This window comes from Leuciscus leuciscus (genome assembly GCF_965113295.1).
Source record: "Leuciscus leuciscus genome assembly, chromosome: 17".
Classification (NCBI taxonomy): Eukaryota; Metazoa; Chordata; class Actinopteri; order Cypriniformes; family Leuciscidae; genus Leuciscus; species Leuciscus leuciscus.
In genome coordinates this window covers 4,589,478-4,611,425 of record NC_138741.1, presented here as the reverse complement: position 1 = coordinate 4,611,425, position 21,948 = coordinate 4,589,478, and the positions used below count along the sequence as shown (strand labels likewise).

Here is a 21,948-nt window from a genome sequence, read left to right as displayed (position 1 = left end):
TTACGGCAATCCTTCAGTCACTTTGGTGCTTTCGCGCTCGGCACTTTCTTTTCTCTCGAGGCATTGACAACACAGCTGACACAGGTAAACACACAACACAGCTGACACAGGTAAACACACAACACAGCTGACACAGGTAAACACACAACACAGCTGACACAGGTAAATACACAACACAGCTGACACAGGTAAATACACAACACAGCTGACACAGGTAAACACACAACACAGCTGACACAGGTAAACACACAACACAGCTGACACAGGTAAACACACAACACAGCTGACACAGGTAAATACACAACACAGCTGACACAGGTAACTACACAACACAGCTGACACAGGTAAACACACAACACAGCTGACACAGGTAAACACACAACACAGCTGACACAGGTAAACACACAACACAGCTGACACAGGTAAACACAACACAGCTGACACAGGTAAACACACAACACACAACACAGCTGACACAGGTAAACACACAACACAGCTGACACAGGTAAACACACAACACAGCTGACACAGGTAAACACACAACACAGCTGACACAGGTAAACACACAACACAGCTGACACAGGTAAATACACAACACAGCTGACACAGGTAAATACACAACACAGCTGACACAGGTAAACACACAACACAGCTGACACAGGTAAACACACAACACAGCTGACACAGGTAAACACAACACAGCTGACACAGGTAACCACACAACACAGCTGACACAGGTAAACACAACACAGCTGACACAGGTAAACACACAACACAGCTGACACAGGTAAACACACAACACAGCTGACACAGGTAAACACAACACAGCTGACACAGGTAAACACACAACACAGCTGACACAGGTAAACACACAACACAGCTGACACAGGTAAACACACAACACAGCTGACACAGGTAAACACAACACAGCTGACACAGGTAAACACACAACACAGCTGACACAGGTAAACACACAACACAGCTGACACAGGTAAATACACGTGCTAGAAGAGTTTTTGTTTTGTTGTTTTAAAAGACCACGCCGAAAATACACACACACACACACACACACACACACACACACACACACACACACACACACACACACACACACACACACACACACACACACACACGATGCCATCAAGCGGTATCTCTGGTCGTATAATCAGTCCTTCACTGACCAATCAGCGTTCATTAGCAGAATGCTAGCGTGTTATGGGCAACAACAACTCAACCTGTAAGAAATCGAAAGGACATGAGTACTCGTTCATTCAACTTTCGACCTATAACCCATGTTGAACTTGCAAAACCTACAATCAAATCTGAGATTTCTCAACGGCAATCGGGTGAAAGAGACAAATTTAGCCGTCTACTGTAGCTCCATAGACTCCCATTCATTTTGCACTCATGGGCGATCACCCCCAGTGGAACTCTGGTGCAACTACAACCAAAATTCAGTACAATAGGACTTAATAAGGAGTGGCCAGGCTCTCCGTAGACAGGCTCTGGCCCAGTGCAGCCGCTCTTGAGAAGCTGCGCTGGCTGAGTTCTCCGGCTACTCGTGAATCGCTCTCGCTGTACTTTGATGGCATACGTCACAGTCACGTGGCGTCGGCGCTGTATATGTGCTGCGTTCCAGTCCAAAATGATCATGCCCTTCACTCGCTAACTTCCCTCCGTCTCGTTCACTCGGATGTACATCATTGCTTACGTTGCACGAGTGCCCACTACTGGCGGGAACGTCCTAAGTCCTCGGTCAAAATCGAGGGAACGAGGGTCTGTCCATATAAAATTACCTCGTCCACTTCACGAAGTGGAACGCACTTCAAAATGGCGGCAGGGATTCCCCCGAGGGGAAGTGCTTAGGGAAGTTTGCAAGTGCGTGTCTAAAAGTGGGCTGGAACGCAGCCCAAGTCGGACAAAATTTCTAACCGGCATGCACTGCTTCAAGTCAGCCGCCGATCGGTCTGCGCAGAGCTGCATGAAGTCGAACAAGCCTTATGTCCTCTTGGTGAGGGGAGGGTCTAACTGTGCATGTGCAGTATAAGTGTCATCACTCTAGCATGTTTCTGATTGGAGGAATAAGACTTGTTGCAACTGTCCCCGGTCTCCCCTACCTGGAATCTGATTACCTGGGACGTCTCCAATCGACACTTATTTATAGCTCTGCGTCTCCAGTCGACAACTGGCTTCGAGTTTCCTAACCCTAACTTGTTCCCCTTACTAACTTGCTGCGCAGCAATAATAACCAGACAGACTTCAGACAATGCCTTAAAATATGCTTTAATCACGGCCGGGAGAGTTCTGGAGCATTTCTCAGAGAATCCCACCCAAGAAGAAAAATACATCGGACTTTATAGGATAAAGACAGACACAACAATAAGATCAACGTGACTAACTCATCACCTTTTTTCAATATAATTGATTCGATTTGTGTAAAAGCAAGCCCCCTCACCCCCCCACCCCCCCTTCACCCTCTGTTACTGGCATGAGCAAAATGATCTCGAATCATCAGAAAAATAATAGAGAAAATGGTTAAGAGATCAGTTGATTACTCAATATCTCATGAGACTATTCTAGAAAGTATATTTTTGATACTGTCATGGTCAGCACTTCAGAGTTTTCCATGGACACAATATTCAGAGAACATTTTTGGTACATTTTGTTCAAGTGTTTGAATGTTAGGCCTGAAAAAAGGGAAGTAAGGTTTAGATGTTAGAATCATGGTTAGTTTAAAAGATAGTTTACTATCTTATCTATTAAAAATACATCACAAGGCCTACTGGTTGAAACTCAATAACACAAATCAATAATAAAAGTGTTCTAAATATAATTATTTTTTTTATTTATTTTTTTTAAATAAAGACTTCTACAACAGGCTTTTGAGAAATGTTTATTTGTTCATCTCTCTTCATTGTATTGGATTGCATTATATGTTTATGAAGAGATTTATGCATTATATAGAGCTTTATAAATCATATTAAATACTGCAGTATATTGCAATTGCTTTATATATTGCATTATAAAGAGCTTTGATCAATAAAACTTAGAGTTTACATTTGATCTTCCTAAGATATATATTTTGGGAGATACAGAGTGACAAGTATGGGCTACTGTTATTAAGATCTCATTGTGTTACATACAAGCTATCTGAATTTTACAGACCTGACTATTTCTGTCGCGTTGGTTGACAAACGGAGTCTTTATTGAATAAACTGGCAATAAACAATGCAGTTCATGGGTTACCGAGTCCAGGCCCGGTTCCAGAAGCCCGCTGCTCTAACCTTAATGCACATATCCTATCAGACTTTTTTGCTATAGTCATTTCAAGAGTGTATTCTGCATTTGCAGTGTGTAGATCTTAATCAATGAAGCTGTCTACACCGCACAATAAATCTTGCAGAACTCAGCACTGAACAAAACCCCTGGCGTTTTGAGCGGTGAGTGGATTCTGACTAACTTAAACACCTCTGATTGGCCATTGCGTTCAAGAAATCAACAGATATGTCAGCGATCGGCTACACTGCTCAACACAGCGAAAGAGTCAAGAGTCTCATGATGTGAAGACTATCACTATAGGTCAGTACTGTATTTTCTTCGTTTAGCTTTGTTTTTAGTCTTTTTGTCTGGTATTGTTGAAGATTTACTACCCTCACTGTAAAAAATAAAAAGTTGAGTAAACTTAAAAAAGTAAAGCAACCAGCTGCAAAGCATTTTTGAGTTTACTCAACTTCAGTGGTCGAAGTTCATCCAACTACCAGTCCAACTCAAAGAAATGAGTTAGCACAACTACTGAGGTCCTGAAGTTGAGTAAACTCAAAAAAGCTTTGCAGCTGGTTGCTTTACTTTTTTAAGTTGATTCAATTTTTTACTTTTTTTAGTTGATTCAATTTTTTACTTTTTTAAGTTGATCCAATTTTTTACTTTTTTAAGTTGATTAAACTTTTTTACTTTTTTAAGTTAATTCAACTTTTTCAAATATCTCACCCAGATACTTGTATAGCCTTCACATTAAGAATCCAAATGCAGGGAGTAAACCACACTGTAAATACAACACAATACAAAAGACATTGCTATCATTACAGAACTTATTTATTGACAAATATTCTGCAAAACAACACATTTTCTATTTGCATTAGGTACACATATTTTAAGGTGATGAAGTTCTATTCCACTCTTCAAGATTAATAAAAATAAAAAATAAATGCACAAAATTAGAGTACAAACTGGAATAAATAAATGCTCAACCTTACAATTATCCATATGGATTGCAGCTACTTGGACAATCTTTTGAAGGACTATGCAAAATAAATCAGCCTTGCGGAGCACTTTAGGTCAAGATAAATAAACGTTTTTTTTCTAAACAAACTAAACAATTTTTTTCTTAACCACCAGTTACTACTGGTGTATTTTAATACTTTAGGATAGTCCATTGGGGCCATAAATCAAGCCAAAGAGGAGAGTAACAACTGTGGCAAAGGTCTTGCACATTATCTGGCCCAATCTGCTCTTATAGTACTACAGAGAGGCACCTTATATTTGGGTTTGAGTGGCAACATCATCTTCAACGATAGTTAAGATCCTCATCTTCTCCCCTTGTGAATGTCTTCTGGCTCTGTGTCCTGCAGTAGAAAATAAATCAGCATAAAATTAGGGTCATTTTTATTTTATTTTATTGAATTATGTTAGACCAGAGTGTCCCTAAAGGTCTGCTCATGTAACTTCACTTGAAACACGGTCATGTTTAACCTTATGATTGTGCACTGTATTGTTTTAACAGGTTAGATATCAGAGGGAATGTCTCCAGACAGTGTTGTGAAACAGTAATTTTCGACTGTCTTTGCTTTGATAAAATAACAACTTGTTGAATTTGTGCTATCAGGTGAAGTCAAACTGATCACTGAGAAAGTTTCAACTACGATTATTTAATAAAGTATTTTTTACCATGACTTTGTCTGTTGATGATAAGTTTTGTATATCACACAAAACCTATCTCTTAACAGCATCTGGTAAATAGGTGAAATATATCAGGTGTGAGTGTATATGCTGATGATCTTCTTACCAGGCAAGTCTTCAGAATGTTTCCAGACTTTTCCCTCATAAACAAAGGCAGACCTTTAAGAGTTGTAGACTTTCTTTGAGGAAGCACATTGGAGTTTCTGTGTCTGAAAGACAGAAAAACAAATATGGAACAAGTTATATACAAAGAGAAGCATGGGAATACCTTGAAAAAGAGATGGCACCATTTAGCCTTTAACCAGAGAGATATGATCAAATAATTACTTGATGATCAAGTTGGTCTAGGAGGATCTTCATCTCATCTCCATACGCTCCACCACTTGCTTTGTACGACTAGATGTGTATTCATTTAACCAAGAGAAAAAGGTGCTCTTCGGATCAGTTTGTGTGATCCTGTAATACTCAGCAGAGAGCAGAGACCCTAAAAAACAAAAAAAACATTGTTGAAACAGTAAGAATTAAGTGTAGACCAACACAAGTAAATTCAGTTCAACTCACCTGATCTTTTCAAAAATAAAGGCCACTGTTTTAGCACATCCAAGGATCTTGTCACTGTACTGATGTTCTTTAGTCTAAAAAGGACAAATACAACAGAACAAAGATACATAATTTTATTAAACAAAACAACAACAACAAAAATCAGTTACAGTAAGTTAATTTAACATGTAGTAAAAATAATAAAGAAATTGAATAATCAAATGTGAAAAAGAATCAATGCATAGTTTTCACTGTATTTATTAAATATGACAGATATTAAAGATACAAAAGTTATTATAAGAGCAGTGAGCTATTTTGTCTTTTGTAGCCTAATATTTGTTTAAGGATACACAATATTTGTATCTTATTCACTTTAAAACATACTGCACACATACTACCCATTCTATTATTTAATATGCAAAGTTAACATACATATTTTTAACATAACACATTCGTTTTGCATATATAGGCCAATATTATTAAATTTTTCCTCTAAATTGTATTGTATTTAATTATATTGCACTGTAGAATGACTGAGCCTCAACCTAAGCATGTACAAACTGTAACTGAAATTTGTATACGTGACAAATAAACTTGAAATCAAATTGAACGGACTGCGGTCACTTTAAGAGCTCATGGATCTAGCAGCTAATACTGAAACATCTAGGTTTCACCAAATTGGTTATGTTCATTTAAGACATTGCCGACCGTGTTTACTTGAATACTTTTTTTATTTTGTTTTTTTGTTATTGACATAATTGTATGTGTATGTCACTATTAAATCGCAATACGCCACGAAAGATAGCTGAATTCGCACTCAGATTCTGTCTCTCAATCAACGCAAGCACCGCATTTAAGTCTTTATTCACGACTTACTGAGCTTAAGATTTTTAACAATTTTAAACACCATGCACGTCCTTGTCCTTCTTTTCTCATTCAAGCATGTTTCCTCACTCTAACGTTAGTCTGGGTAACTTAACGTTAGCACGTTAGTAGCAATGTGCTACGTGGATAATCTCTAACAATAGAAACTTATCGTCACCACAAAATATATCTTTTAACATAATACTATATTTTATCAACATATGTGTGCAATTTATAGCCTATTTTCATGTATAAAGCTTAAAGAAAACTTACCTCAATCAGATGAAATCCAGTCCCTTCGATAGCGTGGTTGAAGGAGGAAACCCCGAGAGTAACGTACAGCGAGACAGACTGCGCATGCGCGATGACGGGAAGTTAAACGTTCGAACTATGAAATCAAAATATTAAGTTTTCTCAACTTAATTGTTTGTGTTCATTGGACAAAATAGTAGTACACTTGCAGTTAAATAGTTTTCATAAGTAAAGTCAACATTGCAGTCAAAAATTTGCCCACTCAACTTAAAATTTTAAACTGAGTTAACATTTTGCAAGTTGGATTTTTTACAGTGTTGATAACCATTTATCCATGTTTGAAGGAATAGTTTACCCAAACCTTTTTTTTTTCAACATTTACTGTCCCTCTAGTTGTTCCAAACCTGTATGAGTTTCTTTCTTCTGTTGAACACAAAAGAATATATTTTGAAGAATGTCTGTATCCAAACAGTTGAACTGACCCCATTGTAGAAAAAATACTATGGAAGTCAATGGGTGCCTTCCACTGTCTGGTTACCAACATTCTTCAAAATATCTTACTTTGTGTTCAACAGAAGAAAGAAACTCATACAGGTTTAGAACAACATGAGGGTTAGTAAATGATGACACAATTTTCTTTCATTTTTGGATGAACCATCCCTTTAATATGGTAGCCTAAAGTAACTGTATGCAGCAAAAGTATGGTAGCCTATTTCAATTGGTGGTTTATTCTTACCACAACCAATCAGTGAGCTTAAATAGAGAATAGCCCACATAGCAACAGTTTCATATTTATTTTTCGTTATTTCATTATATATTGAATTATTATATTAGACATTTTTACATATATTAACAAAATTATTATTTTTATTAATAGTAGGAGGCCCACAGGTTGAAAACCACTGTCCTATATCATATAAAACATAAATGTCTGAAACTCAACAAAAGCAAACTGTTTCATAAATAAATAAATATAATTTAAAATGTCAGGCTTTATAGGTTTAAGAAAGTTTCTAAACAGGAGAAAATCTGTTCATCAGCTTTTTTTTGCTTTGTTGCTCATTTTGATCCACTATAGGAGCTGTAATACACTTTTGGTTTGGCTTTTGTTGTCACTTGCTTTACTTGGTAAATAAATACTCAGTGCTTTCCAAACTATTGCAGTGATTTGTCCATTTCAGTTCAAACTAGGCTTGGTTTTCTCTTGGGTGTTTATGCAGCTGCATGTGATCAACATCATGTTGAACTGCGTCATGTGAGCTCAAAGTCCAAAGCACTGTGAAATTATTAACAGCACTTTATGACAGTTGCTTTCCAGAATGTCATCCATGATGACACACAGTTGTTGAGCATGGCGTGCAGAACAAGACAAACAACACTACAATTTCTGGTGGCTTTTAATACGTGTGTAACATTCACTCGACTTCTGACTCGAGTCGAAATCCCTTCTACATTTTCGCTGTTTGTAGTTCACAATCGAAAAACTACGTTGCCCAGAGTTCCTGTATATTTTCCTCGACGTTGATTGGTTGCGCAAAGACACGCCCCCTCATGGTTGTTCCAGGCGAACTGCATGTCAAGTTTAACGCAGCCAGAAGACGAGCGGATAATGTGCCAGCTTCAGCACAGACTGTCATTTCTGCGTTTATGATGGCATTAAAATGCAGCACATTGAGTCGTCTTATCTCTGGAGCTCAGACCGCGGCTGAGGCCTGCGCACAGCGGGCCGTTCAACAGACATGTGGGAGATACAGAGTGTGTCGAAGGTATTCCAGTGTCACTCCTGAAGAGAACACACTGGAGCAGGTGTGTGTGTCAGACTCTGCCGGTACATCTGACACAACTGCACAGGTAAGATATCATACATATCTTAAAAATGCATGTTTTAAAACTTAACGTGAATTTCTCGTCACATGATTATCTGATATACTTGGGTGTGGGATTGTAACTCTTGCATTAGGCTAACATCCCAAATTCTGACTTGCTAATGTCTGTTAATGTAATTTGTTCCGTTTATTGGTTTTGTTGATGTGTGATTGCAGTTACTATACTATACGAGTTGTTTATTTTCTGTTAGCGTAATATAAAGTATTGTAATGTGTATAAAGTAGCCCCAAAGATATTTGGAAACATAAGACACATTTAAAAATGTATGATTGTCAAAACCATAACACATAAAATAAAAAATAAAAAAATGATTATGGCTATCTGGCATGCACAAGGTCTCGTTTATGCTTCATTTAAGAATGGGTGCTGAACATAATGGTTTGAAAGTGTGACAAATTATAAATGCTTCTTTCTTTAAAACAGTTCGGTCATAAGACCCTCACTAAAGTATCAAAGCAGACATATCAGTCATGGATGTCACGTGATATATAACATGTAAAACCGTTATGCATTCTCTCTTGCTATCAAAGAGTTTACACAAACTGGCCAATGGCCTACAAAATTAAGAAAATTAAGTCTAAATATCATATTTGTACAACACAACTTGTTTTGCAAATATTATAACAGACCTACTCCCTTAATATGGACTTTGCAAAAGTTTTTCCAGCTGAGGTAAAAAAACAAAAAACTAAATAGCTGAATAGTTATTTTAAAGGGGACATATTATGCAAAATTCACTTTTATAAGATGTTTGAACACAGATGTGTGTCCAGTGTGTGTAAACACCCAGCCTATTATGGTAAAACTCCACCCATTCTTGTTTTTTAATCCCCATAAATCATAAACCGTCTCCCTAAAGTGGTTCCAGATTTGTAGTTCCAGTAGCCCCGCCTGGTGACAATGTGCCCTATTAGCATAGATCCCGCCCTGAGAGAGACGCATTTCTGTTTCCTCGCTGTAGCAGCTCAAGATATACAATGTCTGCGCCAAAAAAATTAAAATAAACCATTACAAATGTTCTGTTATTAGATGTACCAACGAACATAAGAATCTCCATAGACTCCTATCATCTGAGCCTCTGAGGACACGTGGCTGAATTTCATTTATGAAGGAAATGTGCAGAAGAAAGTCGTTAAAGTGTTATATATTTGTGCAAATCATTTCACGCCCGACTGCTTCACGAACAAGGGTCAGTTTAGTTCTGGATTTGCACAAAAGTGTTTCTGAAAGATTTTTAGAATAACATGACGGTACATGCTAGTCGATGAGTTGAATCAACTAGCCTAGTACATACATATATCCACTAACCATTCAGAAACGTCCAGTTGCGTTCTAAAATGTCCTGAGTCTCGTCCGACACCAGTTCACACATGTAAGGCTGAACACCACTGCAAATTCTGACATTTTGGCAGCGTGAGATTCTCCAGTTTTGTTGTTGCCGCCGGAGTATCTGAAGCATGAGCTGTAAAGGCTCCGCCCTCTTCTGGAAAGGGGGCGGGGAGCCGCAGCTCATTTGCATTTAAAGATACACACACAAAAACGGCATGTTTTTGCTCACACCCAAATAGGGGCAATTGCTATAATTAATGATCTGTGGGGTATTTTGAGCTGAAACTTAACAGACACATTCTGGACACATCAGAAACTTATATTCCATCTTGTGAAAGGGGCATAGTAGGTCCCGTTTATTATATATGATATATAAAATCTATTCAGACAGGGTTTTCAGGGCTGTTCAGTAGCAAAAGCACTTAGCACATAAAAGCACATAATACAATACCTCTTTCACTAGATCTCAAATCATCTTTTTGGCGTTTATATAAAGTTAGATATATAAGTATACCCAACTTTATCTGCATACAATCATAACTCGCGTAAGGCCGGCAATATATACTGTATAGCATATCTCAACTGCTTGATTGCTTGTATGTTCGCAAAATGTACAAATATTATCGCCCAACTCTATTATAAGTTATGAAGATATTAAGATATTATAAATATTAATATCATGATTTTTTTTTGTAAAGCTGCTTTGAAACATGTATTTCATGCACTGATCATGTTCTGGTTGTTGTTTCCGGCAGGTCCGAGAGCTTGCGGTTCCAGGTGGTCATCGGCGAGTTCTGAAGGACGTCCTGCCTTTCTCAGCATTTCTTACCGACTCTTTTGGACGGAGGCATAATTACCTTCGCATTTCCCTCACTGAGAAATGTAACCTCCGCTGTAAGTCTCTCAAACACTGCATGCTTTGTAGAAAGACATCGGCTTCATGAATATGCAAATTAGCCCCAACTCCATTCAACATCATATAGCCTCTACATCACTGACCCAGAAGAGATTTAAAAAAAAAATGTAATCCATAGTTTTTAGTACGAAAGTGAAACTTTGTAAGGTTGTTAAGATAAAATACACCTCATTGTTTGTTTTTTTTACAGATTTTTTAAATACATTTTTTTTTTTTTTTTTTTTTGATATAACCATTTAAAATAAATCTGTTTTGACCCGAAAGTGAACTTTGGCTTTGAAATCATGCTTAATTTATTTTTTTTTAATTTTTTTAAATCTAATTAGATTTGTCTCAAATAACTTCTGTAAAATACATTTAGCCTATTTCCTCCACTCTCACACACTTTTTCCTTTCCCATTGGTGCTGTGTTTTGTTTATAAATATGCCTTGCACAAAGCAAACACACACACACAATAATTTTGAAATTAAAATAAAATGACAAAAACAGATTAATGTCTTAATCTGTTTATAGAGCAACATTTCATAGTCTTAATTTGATAAAGGAAAGAGGGATTGGAAAAGAAAAAGTCCAAATTTCACTTTTCCAGCTATTGATGAACCACAGCAATATGAAAAGGAGAGTCAAGCTGTTTATCATCTTCATTTTTTTCATAAAAGTGTATGCAAGTTAAGTGAATCTACTTTGTTTAACAGCATTTCCGAGTAACATTGATGTTGTTCTAGTGTTGTTTTGTTAGAAAATAATATGTTGGCATCATAAATTTTGACTGTTTTGACCAGTCATGAGTTAAGTTCATTTAATTAAATCCATTGAAGTCAATGGAGTTCACACTGGTAAATCTTACATTACAATTCTTATAAATTTAATCTAATGATATATTCAAATAAAATGTTCTCATACATATTAATAAAAAATATATGTTTTCATACATGTTTTTTATGTGAATTTAAGTGATGAAATGTAATGTTAATGAAACTAAATAAAGAACTTCTGCCTGAGTCCCGTCGGACGGATTTCCATCGGCGGTTGAGGTGAAGATGTCGACAACTCCCATGATTCCACGCTCCTTCACGGCATCATCAAGCCAATAATAATAATCTTTGTTATTGCTGTGAATATGTGACCTCTAATGGTGAAACGTACAATAATGATTAGTTTCTGTGTTTCTCAGGTCAGTACTGTATGCCACAAGAAGGAGTGAAACTCAGCCCTCGCTCTCAGCTCCTAACCACAGAGGAGTTACTGACGTTAGCCAGACTCTTCGTACGACAGGGGGTGAACAAGATCCGGCTGACTGGAGGAGAACCTCTCATTCGCCCAGACGTCCTGCATATCATAGGTACGTTTGACACCTTCTGTTAGCTTTGTTAATGCTTGTTAACGTTGAATCATAAGACAGTAGTGATATAGACATCTCGGACATGTTGGAAATTCTGCAGTTATTACGAAATGACAATCAGTTGGTGCTTTTAATGTACAGTGGATGTTTTAACTGTTGTTAAAATGTTTAGGTTGAAATATAAATGTAAAAAAATTAAATAATTGAACGAATTAGAATTTAAATGAATTTGTCATCTTTTTGTAGGCATTTTGATGCGAGTCATGTATTGATGCCAGAGGAAAGGGCACTACAGAGATGGCGCTTTTAGTGTCTGTGCATTGACGCAAAAACCCTAGAAATTAAATGTAACATATTTAAAAAATAAATAAATAAATAATATATTATTTTAATTGAATATACATTTTAATTTATATTATCTTTAATAAAATGTGTATGGAATACATAATTCTATTAATCAGTGTTTAAAAAAAAAAAAAGAAGAAACCGCATATTCCATATTTCATTTCTGGTTTAAAAAAGGAATGGACGCAAAAGTACACAGACCGTGTTTCATGCTTATTGGCTAATATTCTGAAAATCAAGCATGACAAAACGAGGATGCGGCCAGAAATGCTAATTAAACTTTGAATAGTTGACCGTTTCTCTTTTTTTCTTTCTGAAAGCGGAATTGAGGAAGTTGGAGGGCCTGAAGACCATTGCAGTCACCACAAACGGCATGAATTTGAGCCGGCTGTTGCCCGGTTTGAAGAAAGCTGGAGTGGATCTACTCAACATCAGCCTGGACACCCTGATCCCGGCCAAATTTGAGTTCATCGCTAGACGAAAAGGTGCTGTTGATCAGTCACTGAAATATAAGAAATATAACACCTATATCCGAACGGAGTTTGTGTTCCTCCAGGACAGATGTAGATAAGTGCAGATAGACAGCATGAGGTGTCCTGGATGAAGGAAGGGGAATGTGTCGCAGCTCAAAGGTAGAAGCAGAACATAGAGAGCAGTTTAGCTCCATTGTTTAGGGCCCTATGCTTTCCTATGCTAAATGGAATCCAGACAAAAACGGAATTTACTGTATAACGCAGAATTTCATGGATTTTTTTTTAATTTTGGATGAAAAAATAAAAAGTAGGTCAGTACACTTACATCAAATCGAGATATAGACTAGTGTCTGTGAATATTAAACTGCAAAAATACTATTTAAAAATGAATCCCGCATGTTCTGTGTGTCTCTGTGTGTGTGAATGAATGGTTTCACACGCACACACACACACACACACACACACACACACACACACACACACACACACACACACACACACACACACACACACACACACACACACACACACACACACACACACTGAAGCTCGTGTGACGCTTGCAGTGTTTTCAGCCTTTTCTAAGTTTCTAAGTCCTTTTCTCTCTATTCTAAGTTTCATGATTTCAGTTAATTATTCTTGTTTTTTGAGTACTAAAGTGTAATTTAACCACTAAAATGGAGTTAAAAAAAAGTAAAAAAAAAGTAAAAAAAAAACGATTCCAAAAAAATGTAAACGGAAAAAGTGGAATTTGGGAAAAAATAAAACGGAATTTGGTAAAAATTTTTATCGATTTCATAGGGCCCTAATTGTTGATCTCAAACATAGATAATTATTAACAACAGGATTATGAAGATGTACAGTCTGTGTAAAAGCTCCATGTTCTCATTTCAGAATCAAAACACATTGCAGAAAAACAAAAGTGTACAGTGTATCTTCCTTCTGTAGGGCTTGTTACATAACTTTAACCCAATTTAAGTCTTGTTACATTGTGTCAAAACATTTGTCTTAGCTAAATTAACATGTTCTAATTAGAAGCTGTCCAGTGAAACATTTTGTCAGACTTTGAAGGGTATTTTAATCATTCATTAATAAACTTGTAATGCCAAGTATTTAAGCTTTACAATAGCAGTATTGTGACAACTAACTGATACAATCATTTTAGAGACTATTGGACTTTATGTTTTTACTAGAAAATAGATTGGATGGAATTTATAGATGGAATTTAGCTGCAGTTGTGAAAGTCACATTTTGGCAACCATTATTGTAAATGGTCTTGCCTACAATACTTTCTAATTGACGCTCAATATTGGTGCCACCTGCAGGGTTTCATAAAGTGAGGGAAGGCATTGAAGAGGCGATTGACATGGGCTACAATCCAGTCAAGGTAATGTACCTTTCTCAAAACATGGGATTTTAGAATCCCTTTTGATGTATGAAATGATCAATGTCTAAGGTTACAGCTTCAAAAAGGTGCAAACGTTCTAGAAAACAGTGTTAAATACTGTTATTGTTAAAAGTAACCAAATGCTGGAGATACGTAAACTCGCTTCAGGGTATTTATTACTACCTTTCGAGCAACACACACAAAAGTTTGTTGTTAATATTCATTTTCTTAAAGTTCACCCAAAAATTCTGTCATAATTTACTCACCCTCAAGTTGTTTCAAACCTGTATGAATTTCTTTCTTCTGCTGAACTCAAAAGAAGATATTTTGAAGAAAATGGGTAACCAAACATGTTGATGGATCTCAATTAACTTTTATAGTATGGAAAACATGCAACTATATAACTAAATAAATCTGTTCTCAGGTGAACTGTGTGGTCATGAGAGGTCTGAATGAAGACGAGTTGATTGACTTTGTGTCACTGACAGAGAGGAAACCATTGGATGTGAGATTCATTGAGTACATGCCGTTTGATGGTAAGATTATGCTAAAGTCTTCATTGTGCACTTGTTACAGGTTGTTGGATAATTGGCACGTCGTAAAGGTTGCAGTTTCTGCCCCAGTTCTCTAATCGTATTAGTAGTGCAGAGTATTATCTTTCCAGGTCACTGAGACTGTTTTCCTCAGGATTTATTTTCATAACACATGTAACACAGTCCACATTCTGGTGATGTTTTAGGCCAAGAATCATTTAAGTCATATTCACCACTAAATTGGTTTAACAATGTTCAACTGGATTATGGTTCTTGCCCTGAAGGTTCAATACTACAGCAATCACTCCAATAGCAAACTGACTGGATTCTGGGATCAAGGTTCAGAAAGGTTGAGATAAGCACTGGAGAAAATTAATTAACAAACTATGACATTTTAGATGAATTTTCTTTCTTGTTTTGAAGTTGCAGTTGTAGTGAAACACTCCAAGTTTGAGTTAAATATTAATATATTTCTTCACACTTTGCCTTTTAAATACAGGGTCATTCCATGTCAAATCAACCAACATTTTGGAAGCTACCCCGGCTCATATTTTTGGTTTTATTTCTGAAGAAAAACAAACATAAGTAGTGACAAAAGTCAAAATATTAAATGTCCTGGATGTATATTTATGGAGTAATCCACTGTTTTGTAGAGGGGGGTCAAATTACAATTTTCACCTGTGATTTGGAGCCTTTTCCCATTTTTGAACTGTCACCGTTGGCATATAATGCAACAAAGATTACTAAAGTAAACAGATTTTACTAATAGACCTACCAATCTCTGTGTATAAATAAAATAATGATGCTGCCATCTTTCTAAAGTAATTTTTACCCCAACATAATTTGGCTCCAGGTGAAAATCTCTCTTTCACCAGAAAAGAAATGATAAAAATGTTAATGAACATGATCTGCCATTGAATCCATGTTTGGAGAAACCATTTTTACATAAACAACATTCAACTGCTTTACATTTTTCGAAGCGTCTTTACACACATTGGCCGTCTCTGTAGGTAACAGATGGAACTTCAAGATGATGGTGAGCTTTCAGGAGATGCTGGACTGTATAAAGCAAAAATGGCCCAATCTGGAACCTGTGCCTGGAGAGGAAACCGACACAGCCAAGGTCAGCCCAGCTCCAGACTGATAAATAAATCACTGGCCATGAATCATTCTCAGTGTTAACTTCTCATTGGAGCATTGTTTTGGCTCATTGCTGAGGTTATTTCCAGTTACTGTGCAGTTATTTTCCATTGGTCTGTAAATGTTTTGTAACTTTCTCATGTTATTAATAGGCTGAAAAGCTTTTATCAAAACATTCCTTTTGCAATTGTCGTAGATTTTTCCCTAAACCTAACTACGTCCTATAATATTTATACTCTAGCGCGTCTACAGTCGACGTCGGCCGAGTCTAATCCTATACCCTAGCGCGTCTACACATTGACGTCGGCCGAGTCTAATCCTATACCCTAGCGCGTCTACACATTGACGTCGGCTGGGTGCTAATCCTATACCCTAGCTCGTCTACACATCGACGTCGGCCGAGTCTTACCCTATACCCTAGCGCGTCTACACATTGACGTCGGCTGGGTGCTAATCCTATACCCTAGCGCGTCTACACATCGACGGCGGCTGAGTCTAATCCTATACTCTAGCGCGTCTATACATCGACGTCGGCTGGGTGCTAATACCGGTTCCCCTAACTAGCTTACTTCCCGCGCAGGAATAATCGAAAAACAGACTTCAGCAAATGTCCTCTAAATGCTTTAATCACGGCCGGAGGAAGTCTTGAGCAGTTCTCAGAGAATCTCCCCCAAGAAGAAGCAAGGCTGGAGTATCTCAGACAAATTCCATTGAGAATCCCACCAGCTAACACGAATACAACAGTTTTTATAGAATAGGGAGGTATAGCAAAATTATATGAATTTGATTGGTTCTTCATTTGCAAACCCTTCTGTTACTAGGTAAAGCAAACTTTGTTTTAATGATGACTTCATTGTTAATCACAAGGTTCTAGTCATTTGTCTAGTTTCATTTCCCATATTTATTATTTTTACACTCACACAACCAAAGTCAAAGGGGTATGGCAACACGACATACAACATTCAAAAACACAGGATAGAACGTTTTAGTACATTGTGTTTCAAAGAGTTATCATGTTAGGCCTAAAAAGAGAAATAAGGTTAGATGTTAGAAACATGGTTAGTTTAATATACAGTTTACTATTTTATCTATTAAAAATCCACCACACAAACTTGAATCGTGAAGTATCAGCGGATAAGCCCTCATGTGTGTATTTCTGTGTTGTGCGTTCACAGGCGTTTAGAGTACCGGGATTTCAAGGCCAGATGGGCTTCATTACCTCCATGTCAGACCATTTCTGTGGTTCCTGTAACCGCCTGCGCATCACGGCCGATGGCAACCTGAAGGTACGCGTTGTGTTTGATGTTCCTTACACACCTTTATGCTTCTCACCCAGTTGTCTACTCTGTGTTTTATATATATATATATAATGTATATATATATATATATATATATATATATATATGTGTGTGTGTTGGCATGCTATTAGGTTTGCTTGTTTGGGAATTCAGAGGTGTCTTTGAGGGATATTCTGCGCTCCGGAGCCCCTGAAGAGGAACTACTGCACATCATAGGGGCAGCAGTCGGGAGGAAGAAGAAACAGCATGCAGGTAAAGACACACACACACACACACACACACACACACACACACACACACACACACACACACACACACACACACACACACACACACACACACACACACACACACACACACACACAGGCTGTGTCTGAAATCGCCCCCTATACCCCTAAATAGGGCATTATTTTAGGGAAGAGCCAGTTGTAGTGGTGTCCAAAACCATAGTGGATGTTATAGAGAGCCTAAGTCCCTCCCCTTCCGGTGGACCACCATGGGACCTTATTTTGGAAAAATATTGTATGGTAGTCAATGGCGAGAGACAACAAATATTTTGATCTCGTTTGAATTGAGCCCTGAATTACACATATGATGTTTGTCAATTTAAGAGATACATTTTAAAGTCAAGAAAGTCGCAGTTTGATGTAAAACTGTTGAGGTATAAGACTGTGAAAATACGTAATTACAAAGACTACAAACCCAAAAGGCGCACATGTGACGTCATACCTTTTCTCTCAATGAATGAAGCTAACTTTACTGAAGCTAACGTCTGTCATTTTTTCTATAGTCTTACGTTATAATCGTAACGTTACGCCGTCATGCCTGAGTGTTTTGTACCAGACTGCACACAGTGCGAGACGAGAGATGTAGTTCATTGAGCGATTTTCACATAAAACTAAATGTTACTCTTCTGTTTTATGACAAACTGCGACTTTCTTGACTTTCATAATTATCTTTTAAATTGACAAACATCATATGTGTAATTCAGGGCACAGTTCAGATGGAATAAAAAGATAAGTTGTCTCTCGCCATTGACTACCATACATATTTTTTCCGAAATAAGGTCCCATGAGCCGGAAGCGGAGGGGAGGGACTATCAAGCTCACTCATTCAATCCCACAATGCATCGCAATAACGAGTGTACAACCAATGCATGCTCAACGGCTAGAGAATACCCATCATGCACTGTGAGAGTCGTGCGCTGAATGAATTCCCGCATCTGACCAGAAGGTGGCGTCGCAGCTCAATCATCCATCCATTTTCCAAACCGCTGGTCCAATATAGGTACAGAGTAATCATACAGGTATACATTCATTTATAAATTGATTATTACATTGTTTAATTAAGGTTTATACATGCTAGTTCAAGATACATATTTTTATTACTACTGGAGCTGCCAATCTTGCAAAGAATTATTAAACGGCAAAGCTCAAACTATGCAAAAGCAGCAGCACTTCCGGCTCACTAGTTTTCATTCACTCCTCCAAGTGGACTATATTAGTGAACTAATGTAGGGAATAGTGAATGAGGGTATAGGGGGTGATTTTGTACACCGCCACACACTCTTATGTCATGTCTACGTACGTCATCATGTATTTTTTTAAAATTGAATATAACTTTCTCTCTTTTTTTTTCTTCAGGGATGTTGAATATATCTCAGATGAAGAACAGGCCGATGATCCTCATTGGTGGGTGACAGCTGTACGTAATACACTCCCCACATCACTCGCTCTGCTTCTCTGTTTTCACTCACAGGGTTAAGGGTGATGGACCAGTAGACGTTTGTCAAAGCAGAAAAAATAGTTTGCAAAGTACATGCCAGTCAAATGAACAAAACAGTATTATTATTATTTGCATGTAGTATGTGATAAACAAAAGTGTGATTTGAATGCATTTACATTTGAACTCAGCACAAGCAACCGGTCTATATTTTTGTTTTCCATAAAAAATATGTATTTTTTTATGAACTTGGGGTGTGCCATATTGACAAATAATAATGATTTCTGTGTAGCCGTGAATTCTGCTGATTCACTGAGATTGACCCCTGACATCAGGCTTGTGTTGAGGTTTTGCTGCATTTGCACAGTTCTGCCCAGCAGAGGTCACCAGCGTGTGGCGTTTCAAACGCTTCAAAACAGTGAATCATTTTGCAACGCAATTGGTTCCTCCCATCACTATGTACTGCTGTAGCTTTGTTAGCAACTATTTTAGTTGGGAAAATGGAGCAAAAATAGACTGCTACTTATTTCAATTGAGAATCCTCACACATTTAAGCTAAGCTCATGCTACACACATTATCCCTGACACCAATATTTAAACTATTCATAAAAGATGAATCACTATCTGCACAAAGCTAGTGACATACTCAATGATTCCAGCTTCCACATCATTAAAACAACAATTACGATATTATCGTAGATGATTTACATCACACCCCTACCAACAACCAACATTTGATGTTAATTAGCCACCCCTGTTCCCTCAGGTAAACATGTATCCATTACCCAGATATCCAGCAGTGGAGGATTGACGTTCAGAAGTTCAGTATTGTTGAATGTGTGTGTCCTTGTTCACAGGTGGAGATCACAGCTGGCCTCTTCCTCTCATCCACAGCATTGATCCAGCAGCCTCTTCTTTACCACACTACACTCAACACTTCACTGGTCATGTCCATCAGGACGACACAAGCACTTTTGTTGACGATGCACAAGGCTTGACTCATTTTCATAGAAAGGATAATCCCATGATGAGCTTTAATACTCTAAGACACATGCGCACAGCCTCATTGGCACTTTGCAGTGACGCGATGACCGAATCTCAGCGTCAGGTGAATCCCGGAGCCTCAAAACCCCCTCCTATAAACACGTTTCCCTGGAGGTCTCACCCAACACAGCGACAGTCCAGAACATTGGCTCCTGTCCACCTTCTCAGTGCACTACTGTCGACGGACAGATTTAGAGATTCATCTCTGCAGTTTGCACGCCACTGCCACAAAAAAACAGGGTTCGATTTGAAAATGCCACATACAGACGCACAATCGTCCAGCTTTGATGGAACCTCTGATCGGTTGACCCACACTGATGCCCAGGGTAAAGCCTCCATGGTTAATGTGGGCAGTAAGGCGGTGACTTGTCGCACAGCCACAGCTTGTGGTAAAGTCATCCTGGGTCCAAAAGCTTTTCATCTGGTGTGTGTCAACCAGCTCGCCAAGGGCGATGCCCTAGCGGTAGCACAGCTAGCGGGCATCATGGGTGCCAAGCAGACCTCATCCCTCATTCCCCTCTGTCACCCGCTTCCTCTGGACCACGTTTCCGTTACCATTGAGCCGCTGGAAGAAGCACATGCCGTCATCGTGAAGGCGACCTGCCAAGCCACGGGCCGCACAGGAGTGGAGATGGAGGCTCTGAGCGCCGTTACCATCGCCTCGCTAACTCTCTACGACATGTGCAAGTCTGTCAGCCGGGACATTATCATCACTGACATCAAGTTACTCAGCAAGACGGGTGGGCAGAGAGGGGATTTCCATCGCTGAGCCGACTCCTAAAGAACGCACATCTTACCTTAGTTCTTCTCTCTAGAGCGACATCAGTTTTTCTCCAGCAGAATGTGCCTTCAGATGCCTCTAGCTGAGCCACTAATGAAATGTGATTTACTCGAGCAAGAATCATTTACTTGACACAAAGAATACTATATTTTGGTCTAGATTTATTTTGATAATGATAATGAGCAGTATTTCTATGAGGATACCTATTTTGCTCTGAAAAGGTTTTGCCTATACCTGAGCAAAACTGTGGTCTGGTTATTCATTTTATTTAAAGGAATGTTTCTCCTTTAAAAAAGATTTTTTTGTTTGTTTTCCCATATAATGAAAGGCAATAGGGTTTAGTGTTGTTTGGACCCTAGTGTTAAAAAAATATAAAGAACAAAAAGTGCATTCAGGTTTGGACCAACACAAGGGTTGAGTAAATGATGAAACTATCCCTTTAAAACAAGATGCAAATGACTGGAAAATGTACAAACCTGGAGTTATCATTGTAGCTCTTCCTGTTCCATCGACCTGAAGTCTATGGGTTCGGGGTTAAATGCCTGAAATAAGGTCTTAAAGTCGGCATGAAACCGATGAAGCACTAGTATTCTCTTTTCTATAGTGACGTATATCCAAGTGAAACAGCTTCTTGAACAAGAAAAATTGTAGGGCAGGACTTGATTTTATCCATCAAGAATTGATTGGATTGTTGTGGTTTATTTCATGAACCAAGCAGAGAATAAAACAAGTGAAGCGCTGTACCGGACGGGCCCCCAGCATTCGTCAGAATTATAATTTCTGATCAAATTGCTAAAAGTTACAATGTAGAATTTGCTCCATATTTTTACTGCAATAATAAAATGTTTGAATGACAATTTGGTCAATTGTAATGGATACATAGAATTATTTAACTTCTTATTACTGTAAAGTCATGCATATAAACTGACTTGCTATAGGACTTCCTAATGTTGGCCCGGACACTGCAGTTTGTTCAGAAGAGGGCATCGTTACACCGTGAGAAACAACTTCTTCATCTGTGAGAACCGCCATCACTGAATGAAAGGAAGACTGTGTGCCTGGGTTATTATAAGTGATTTAAGAGCCAGCTGTACAGGAGTGTTACTCAAATAAAAAAATAAATTGTATGCAGATG

General features: G+C 38.0%; 2 protein-coding genes and 1 long non-coding RNA gene across 5 annotated transcripts; 1 reads left to right on the top strand and 2 right to left on the bottom strand.

The window, feature by feature from the left end:
- On the bottom strand, positions 1–1,144 carry LOC309479562 (uncharacterized protein; the record flags this gene model as incomplete). Its single annotated transcript, XM_082143690.1, has 2 exons — positions 1–309; positions 431–1,144. The coding sequence occupies 2 exons, from the start codon at positions 1,142–1,144 to the stop codon at positions 1–3; spliced, it is 1,023 nt and encodes a 340-aa protein (XP_081999816.1).
- A 2,933-nt stretch (positions 1,145–4,077) lies between these two features.
- LOC309478874 lies at positions 4,078–6,077 on the bottom strand. Of its 2 annotated transcripts, XR_014199119.1 has the most exons (3): positions 5,287–6,077; positions 5,066–5,168; positions 4,078–4,625 (listed from the first exon to the last, which is right to left on the bottom strand). It is a non-coding gene; the product is annotated as an uncharacterized lncRNA (long non-coding RNA). The 2 variants fall into 2 exon arrangements; XR_014199118.1 differs by having other exon boundaries at positions 4,078–5,168.
- Positions 6,078–7,988: 1,911 nt separating this feature from the next.
- mocs1 (molybdenum cofactor synthesis 1) lies at positions 7,989–21,944 on the top strand. 2 transcript variants are annotated; one of them, XM_082143764.1, is made up of 11 exons: positions 7,989–8,466; positions 10,587–10,725; positions 11,923–12,090; positions 12,756–12,920; positions 14,234–14,295; positions 14,720–14,831; positions 15,839–15,951; positions 17,144–17,254; positions 17,398–17,518; positions 18,910–18,957; positions 19,846–21,944. In XM_082143764.1, the coding sequence occupies exons 1-11, from the start codon at positions 8,167–8,169 to the stop codon at positions 20,799–20,801; spliced, it is 2,295 nt and encodes a 764-aa protein (XP_081999890.1). In that variant the 5' UTR covers positions 7,989–8,166; the 3' UTR covers positions 20,802–21,944. The 2 variants fall into 2 exon arrangements, with proteins under 2 accessions (XP_081999890.1, XP_081999891.1); XM_082143765.1 differs by having other exon boundaries at positions 7,999–8,466; positions 18,910–18,970; positions 19,846–19,985.
- The last annotated feature ends 4 nt before the right edge of the window (positions 21,945–21,948 follow it).